The sequence below is a fragment of the Cyprinodon variegatus genome, unplaced genomic scaffold (genome assembly GCF_000732505.1).
Source record: "Cyprinodon variegatus isolate N-32 unplaced genomic scaffold, C_variegatus-1.0 Scaffold93, whole genome shotgun sequence".
Taxonomy (NCBI): domain Eukaryota; kingdom Metazoa; phylum Chordata; class Actinopteri; order Cyprinodontiformes; family Cyprinodontidae; genus Cyprinodon; species Cyprinodon variegatus.
In genome coordinates this window covers 552,748-561,306 of record NW_015150546.1, presented here as the reverse complement: position 1 = coordinate 561,306, position 8,559 = coordinate 552,748, and the positions used below count along the sequence as shown (strand labels likewise).

At 36.3% G+C, this 8,559-nt stretch overlaps 1 protein-coding gene across 5 annotated transcripts in view; it reads right to left on the bottom strand.

Moving 5' to 3' along the window:
• Positions 1 to 4,282: 4,282 nt before the first annotated feature.
• The window catches only part of LOC107084129 (zinc finger protein 541-like), a 27,646-nt gene continuing 23,369 nt past the window's right edge, over positions 4,283 to 8,559 (bottom strand). For 4 of the 5 annotated variants that reach the window (XM_015373816.1, XM_015373817.1, XM_015373815.1 and 1 more), the window contains 4 exons: positions 6,438 to 6,526; positions 5,415 to 5,537; positions 5,087 to 5,187; positions 4,283 to 4,974 (listed from right to left, as the gene is read on the bottom strand). In XM_015373816.1, the coding sequence (XP_015229302.1) occupies positions 4,449 to 4,974; positions 5,087 to 5,187; positions 5,415 to 5,537; positions 6,438 to 6,526 (839 nt within the window). In that variant the 3' untranslated portion in view covers positions 4,283 to 4,448. The remainder of the gene's footprint in view (positions 4,975 to 5,086; positions 5,188 to 5,414; positions 5,538 to 6,437; positions 6,527 to 8,559) is intronic. The other variant, XM_015373814.1, reaches the window with a different exon arrangement.

The following is an 8,559-nucleotide window of genomic DNA, read 5'->3' as shown; positions in this document are numbered from 1 at the left end:
CTAGAAGCACTAATCCAACAATGCTTCTGGGGACCAGGGAAAAAATGGCAAGTTTCCAGAGGAGGGGCCAAATTTTCTTTGTTAACCTTTGATTTTGAGAGTAAAAATCTGCAATATCATCGTAAGACTTGTAAAACAGGAGTTTACCAGGGACAGATAAGAGAAGTTGTCAGTTTGGAGCGAACACCTATAGCAACATATACCTGTCCAACCTGTGTTCCTGCCACTCTGAGATCAACAGGAATTCACATTTCACAATATCTATTATTCAGCCTCCAATTACCCAACACCAAACTGGTTCCTGGTGTAATGTTATGAACACTATCTCATCTAGTTTTTTTAGTCTTTTTTTGTCATACTCAGAACAGAACTTGCCATCATGAATGAAAGAATAAGTGGAGATAGGTTCCCAAAAGTAAAAAGAAACAGATAAAACATAACTTTGTATTGAATGCAATTACACAATACAATATACAGATTCTAATGTTTATTAATATGTTTTCATCCATAACATGTATAACAGTGTGTCTCGCCTTCTTATTTCAAGCTATAAAAATTAAGAGGGTAGATCACAAAGGCATTTCTATGCATGTCACAACAGTAACCTGATTAAGCTAGCAGTTTTTATATTCTGACACCACCCTTTTCTGGGAAACAGGGAGAGCAACTCATGGGAGAAAGCTAGGATTGGACAGTGTTGGAGGGGGGCATGCTCAGTCTGCTGGCAATGAGTTGCTCCCTTTGAATGGGTGAATGCTCACTGCTCAGTAACCTCTCTGTTTATTCCCTTCCTGCAGAGATCCCCTCTCTGCTCTCCTCACTGGTCTGCTCTGCTCCACCCCCTCTTTATACCCCCACCACCCCTCCCACACTTCTTTTAGGAAAGGCCAAAACTGAACTCTACTGCTGCTGATTCTCTTTTTCCTCTTGTGTGTGCAAATTGTATTTCCAAAAAGACACAATGTGCTAAAATGTAATGATAATACATATTTGCCCTTTCAATAAAATAAACAGACATTTTGTGAGTAAAATAAGGAAAAGGCTGCACAGCTTCTGGTCATTCAGTCACTAAAGACAGTCTATCAGATGAGTGGGAGGTGCACTGTTAGAGAGATACTAAATAAAAGGGGGGGGGGGCCAACAAACCATGTTGGACTTTTGTCAAAGGGAGAGAGTGTTTAATGGGAGGGGTTACTTTTATCAGTGACACACACACACTGCACCAATTTGCATAAATGCATGCAGATTCTGATAATTAATCTATATAAGCAAAGTTATCACTAAACTCAAGAGCAATTTGCAAAAAGGTTCAAAGGGCAGTGAGCGATGCAAAATTTCTTCATCGAGAAGAGAAATCTGCATGACTAACTATGTTTTTTTATGTCTTCTAGGAAGGCATGGCTTTATCAAACTGTTTGGATTTAGCTAACAATAACAAAGGTTAACCATTAACTGGGCAATTCTGAGTACTTTACAGCCTGTTAGAAATGAATTGTTTCTAGTGTCAACATTGACCCATTATGGGGACGTAAGAGGACCATTCGGAAGACATTGTCTATCCATGCAAAGCTCTGCTGTGATTTAACAATCTGAAAGTATTTGTGCAAAGAGAGAATAAATAAAAGGAGACATTTTTAGGAAGTTGGAGGATGAATAAAAAAGAGTTTGTTAAAAAGAATTATAATTTAAGATTTTAATTTACTAAATTATCAAAGCCACAATTATTACCTTCTTTAAAAATACCTGTTCCTGTTCTTAAATTTTGTTAATTGTATTTTTTGAATTTATGTTCATCCTTTCAGTTTTTTTTCTTTCCTTCTTTTTCCTACGGGTCTAAATATAATAAAACACAGACATTAAGGGTTCAAGTTTATCTTGTCAGGCAGTAAATGGAAAATAAACCAAATTATCATTCTTGGAGAATTGCAGCTAAAGTGTCACTTTCAGGTTCCTTTTCTGTGTTTTGTGGAATCTCTCTAGAGGCCCCTGCCCTCAGGCTCTGCTGGACAGCTGTGGGTACTGGAATCTATTTCCTATGCAATAAAACTCAAGGGTCTTGAGATGTGAGACCATGGAGCTTGTGGGCGTGGGGTGGATCTTATGCAGTGTCCCTCCTCTGCTATACTCTCCCCAGAGCCATATTGGATCCTATGCAAGCAGCTGTTCTTCTAACTCCAACTTTTACTGTCAGAATTCTAACTTCGAGGTTTTGTTTCTTCTTTTTCTGACTGGTAGCTGAAAATCCAACATCAGACTACTACAAAGAAAATACCAATAGTTTTAACCTAGATAAATATCTTAGGTGTTTTATTCTCTTTTGTGCAAAAATTCAGAATTGTAGAAGTTATCTAAAATGGTTACAGTAACGGGAAACACTGGGCACCCTTGATTTTGACAGGGGAGTAATTTCTATAGCAATGGAGATCCGAACTTTTTTTCACTTTTAACCTCTATTCAGCATGGAAAACACATTTTTGGGAAATACTGGCATCCTTAAAAACGGCAACGACAGATATGTAAAAAATAAATAAAAATTTAGATATTGTTGTCATAGTTATCTTAATTGGCTAGCTGTTGATAAAACTAGTAAAAATCATTTATTTTTTTTACAAACTCTTAGTTACATGCATGCACTACCTTAGTCTATATAATTTTTACTTATTTATATGGTCAGTAAATGTCTGCAGTGCATGTGCAATAATCCAAGTCAACTACTGTTTATTCTTTCCTTAGCTCTCTACTGTACAGATATTTTTATATCTAAAGGAAACATTTTCAAGGATATTACAACTTTTTATGCTTTTTTGTACTATATACACTCTTTTCATGTTGTCTGTTGTATTTTTATCTTTATGGCATCTTGTTTTAACTCTTTGTACTCCATATAATCTACTGGGACTGGAATTTCTGTAAGGGAGAGTAATCCCAACGGATTAATAAATCTAGTCTAGCTCTGCACACATGGCTACAGGTAATGACTATTGATGGCAAATATAGCTTATTAAGGGATTTGGTCACCAAATTTGTTGGCTTTTTACAACATTTTACAAACGTGCACATCAACAAGTCTGAACAGCTGACAGCAGCTACTATGCTGACCAGGAGCGGATGGGGGAAAGAAAGGAAAACTATTTCAAAACTAACTTTTGGATAAAATGTGCCATACTTCCATTTTCTTACAGCTGCTGATGCACCTGATTTTCACAACACAGGGAATATTAAAGCTTTCTGAATATAAGTAAAACCGGATATATGGGCAAAAGTTTGCAGTTTAATTGTTTTTCAGTGAGGGAGCCTGATACAATTTTTTATTTTTTTTGCACCATGTTTTTCTCTCCCATACTATTTATATTTGATCACTATTGCACTTTAAGAAATTGAAATGTCATGCAAGCTGTACAAAACAAAAATTCGTTTTGTATACAAAATGTATACAAAATGACAATAAGACTCTAAGTCTGCAGGCAGGGACGGAGACCAGTAGGGATTACAGATAGAACCGACACCATAAATCTGTGCTATCGGTTCAAACCATTATCTCTAGCTAGTAAAACCACAATAAATGCCTTTCATTTTATTTCAGGGAGTGTTTAGTTACAATTAGAATGTTTTTTCTCATACTAATGTACAACTGAACAAAGAAAAAGAAACATACATTTTTTTAAATTTATTTCTGGATCAGAAAAAGTAAAATAATGGTATATTTGTATTTCGATATAGGCAGAGGTGGTTCTAGACAGGGGCCAACAGGGGCCTGTGCCCCTCTAGAACTAGTCCTGAATCCTTTTATAGCCCCTGTACTGAAAACACACACAGCATAATTGATGCAATTAGCAGGTGCAATTATTATTTTTATTTTTATTTTTTTTTAGATCTGTTTTTGCAGTGTAACTGAATCAATTTCTAATGATAATATGCGATGAAAGACGATACTTTTACTGATTTGTGCCCTGGACCAATTTAATATTTTGCCTGGATAATTGACTTTAAGAATTACTTAGAAATTGCAAGCAGCTTAAGCTTCACCTGTACTGAGAAATAATCAGTTTTTATCCATTAGATCAAAAGTGTGCAATCTGGGCTTTATGCCTCATTTATAATACTAAACATTCCTGTCCTGATAAATTTAGTCTAGAACCACCACCAGATATAGGGATCAGAACTTAAAAGAAGAATGTAAAATATGCTTTAAATGATAAAAAAACATGTAAATGAAATTGTGCAAAGTCATATTTTTTATTGATATTTCAGATGAAAAACAATTATTTAAATATGTAACAAATATAAGTACAACATTTACAGCAAAAGCCCAAATAAACAGGAGCATTAAGTTAATAATATTTTTTTTGTGTGTGAAAACAGTTTGAATAAAACAGCTGAGTTTGAATTAAAGGTAAGTTTGATATTCAGAATTGCGGTGGTAATGCTTTTAGGAAAGTGACAGACTACTACTGCCAGCCGATCGCCTCCTTTCCCTCCCCTGACCCTGCTCCCATTTCCTCCTTTCCTTCAGGGAGGCAATAAAAAGAAGAGAGGTCTGGAAGAAGGTGTCCAAAAGAGCTCCACGGCTGGTGGAAAGGTACAATGGGGTCTTTTCGGTTTGAGTCGCACCCATCGATATTGTTCATAGCAACTAGATGGGGATTCGTAGGATTGATGTTGCTAAAAGTCACACCTGTGCTAGGATCTAAAAGTTGGTTAGGAGTGATTGTGTGGCTGTTAGTTATACTGTTGTGTACATTGTTTGGGTTGTTGCTGCTACTTGAAGGGAGGCCTGACGGGGAGAACACCATAGCTGATGAAGACTGAGGTGGGAGCAGGCTACTCCCTGGGCTGGGAATGAGGTTGGCTGGGCGAGTGAGGGCAAGACGCTGCGTGAGGAGCTGGTGCTGGAGCCGCCTGTCAGTCCAGTCCTCCTGAGGCTGGCGATGGATCTTCATGTGAGCGTTGCGGGATTTGATTTTATAGAACATTCTAGAAAAGAAACCCAGAGAAATGAAAAAAGGATATTAGAAAATCTAAACCATGTGTTGGCTTTGCCTTAAGGCAAAGGCCAGCTTCGTTTAATAAAACTAGTCCTACTCACTTGCCACACAGCTTGCATGGGAAGAAGCTAGCCAGTGAGGGAGCAGGAACCACTTCCTCCAAAACAAACGACCTTTCCATTGGCTGGGAGAGGGGCGTCATCTGTGAAACACAACCACTTGTGAGCTAGAAAGCTCTGACTGCTGGCTAAGCTGCATTCCATAGTGGATAGTCATGCAAAGCATTCCACACGTTATGCAAAAAGTCAGTCAGGAGGTTTTTTTGGAAATGTTTTAATGAACCTGAGTGATTGAGGCAGATCAGGCAAAAATGTTTGACAAAATTTGAAAATATGTTAAAGGCGGCAAAAGCATTTAGGGGGTTCTTACGCATTTCTTCAACTCCTCCTCTGCTTCTCTGACCTCTTCCTCCTTTTGCTTCTTCTGTTTGTCCACCAGCCTCTTGCTCAGATAGTAATACTCCACGCACTGGGACACCGTCTTTGTCCTCACCTGCAGCAATAAAGAAGCAGTTTTATCTTTCAAAAGTATTTATCTCCTTGTATAGCTTAATATTTAACTTTATTATGAATGAAATGCTTGCTGCTCCCCCACGATAGCAGCTGGATTAAATGCAGAGGTAAATTTCTCCAATGTGAGATCAATAAAGTTCAATTATCCTATATGATGCATGGACTCTGTGCTGATTGGATGCTACAAGTTTTGGTTTGGTCCAACCTTTCTTTCTCCGACGAAGCTGCATTAAAACCATAATCTTCTCCATAAACAGAGTAAAGTGATAGATGGGAGTTGTCTCTGTCTTGCTTTGTTTTGCTTTGGTGTTGCTTTTTTAAGTTGCGCCACAGAACGTTCCAATGCACACGTGGTTTTGTGCATAGATATTTTGCATTCGTACAAGTGGAAAACAAGGGTGTGTTCATTCTTAAATCTTGCATAAAATCGATATGTGGAAAAGGATTTGATGCCCATTATTAAGTACAGTTGAGTATCAGTGATACTGTGGGCACATCTCCCTTCAAAATATCTAACTGATTAAGTGAATTTTATCAAAAAATCTTTGAAATATAACAATAAGTAAAAATATGGTGGATTGAACATTTAGCTTAAAATGGATCCTTAAAAAAATAACAAGCATTTAAGACAAAGGATAGCAAAAGCTACATAAAAACTGGCTGTGAGAGTGGAAACAGCTGCGTTGTATAGCTCAAAAGAGAGCTTATACATAACTGAATAGTGCAAAATCCTCTTTCTATATGCTCTTATGTGAAAGAAGTCTGCACTGTTAGCAAAAGAAGGTTGTGCAAAGTATTAACAGTAGGGTCGCCAGGGACTGAACAGGGTAGCAATTAGGTGCAGCTTAGCTCACAGTGAGGACATAAATTGTTCTTTTACCGTCTTCTCTATGAGTGAAAAGTCTTTTCCATACGTCCCTAGAGCCACACCGAAGAGATTCTTTTCAGTATCTGTCCAAAAATCACTCCCTAATAAGAAGAGAAAGAGAGAAAGAGTGAAAAAGGAGGGAGAGGTTAACAGGACAGGAGAAAAAAATGGAAATAAATACATCAAGGTCATCCTACGATGGACGACACACTGAGATGCAGACCTGATTCCATGCAGTGAAACATTAGGGTCTTACGACCGCCGCTGTGTGGAAAAACAATCTTTTGCTCGATATCAGAGCAAGCTAAGGGTGTTTGTGAATTAAAACGGTTTGAGGATCACACACGGTTAGACTGTCCCTTACAGGCTACAATGTCTAAATGATGATGTTTTTTTCTAATTAATGAGCTTAAAACATGCTAGAATACCACCATGCAGAAGAAAAGCACTCACCTGACTGACAAACACAATGTCTGCTTTGTTCTTGGCTCTTTGTGGATTTAAATGAGTGAGAGGATTGGATATAGATGGGAGGATTTCAGCCTTTAACAATCACCTCTATTATATGTACTGCAGACACAATTTCCTCATTTTACTCATTCTAACCATTTACGTAGTTTTAGTGGAAAACTTCAGGAAATCTTTTTATACTTTAGCACGCATTAGTAAATCAAGCCCCCTGAGCAAATATTTGTTGAAAAGACAGGAAAGACAGCTTTAGCTTTCCTCTTAGTGAAGTGTGAAAGTGGTTAGAAGGTTGTCATGGTTCATCCATCGCCAACCAAGCCTGACTTCTAACTTGTTTGTTTAGACCAAATTTACAAAGCTGGCTTGAGGTAAAACATCAGCTCATAAATTAGCTTTTCAACATCTAAAAAAAAAACTTAATTCAACATTCAAAAGAAGAGCAATTATAATGTTTTTAAAACTTCTAGTTAGGTGTTGAATATCTGATAAATCACCATCTGGTTTCTTATGTAAAACTGTATAAAACTTTTTAGAAAGAATAATGTTTTAATGCACAAAATATCAAAACTAGCACACCTAATCTTTTTTTTAATTAACTTTTATGTCTTTTTAAACAAAAGGTTAAAGCACAGAAATGGTAGAGAAATATCAAGATTTTTTTAAGTTTGTCGCCTTATACACACTGCATATCTAAATCATCCATAGCAATAAGTTTAGTACTGTTTAAATACCTATAGCTCAACCTAGGTGAAGATGTGTGCATAACTTTAAGGAAAATAAGAATTATAATGATAGCAGCTTTGCTCTGAGTGTTAATAAGGATTTAATTGTAGTTTTCTTGTAAAAAGAAAATTGATATGAAGATTAACATTTTGACAAGCACCCAAGAGAAATGACATCGTCTAATTTTTATACTTCAAGCATTATTTTAATGATTTTTTAAGTAACTATTATTTTTATTTGGGTTTTTTTATTTATTATTTTTTAATAATGAACCTTTAAAATAGTTTTTTATCATCTTAAGGAGTGCAAAAACATTAAGCGACTGTTTTTTATGTAGAATTTATGTTCTAGAATCTGGATTTACAGTTTTAGATTCTAGAAAAGCAGTCAAATATTAAATTAACTTAAGGTTTTTACACACATCTTTTCTAGGGGAGCCAGTTTACTATAACTCAACTTGTATTGTCTCCTGAGGGAAATTCGGCTTGCCGGAAAATTAATATATAAAATAATTGTTTTTTTTTTTACTTTTACAGAATTACTACAACCTGGATAACTGAGAATCTTCATCAGCATCCAGAGCTGTTCCAAACGAAATTTATTTTTGTTTTACACTTGTGTAAACAAAATTACAAATAAAATCTCTTTAAGTCATAAACAAGCTTGGAGCAGGACCATTATTACATCAAATGTGTTCACTTTTAAAATTCGGGTTTAATTGTTTAATTGCTGGGGTTAATAAGGTTTTCATCCAGCTGGATCGAGCCTTTTGTACTCTGAATATGCTGCCTGAGGCTATGAGCTAAAATAAACTGGATAGAGAGGATGATTGGGACATTATATGATGTCCTGAGCCTTGAAGTTTATCTTCCCATAGAAAAATGTCAATAACTCAGGTAATATGACATGTATGAGTATGTATGTATGTATGTATGTATGTATG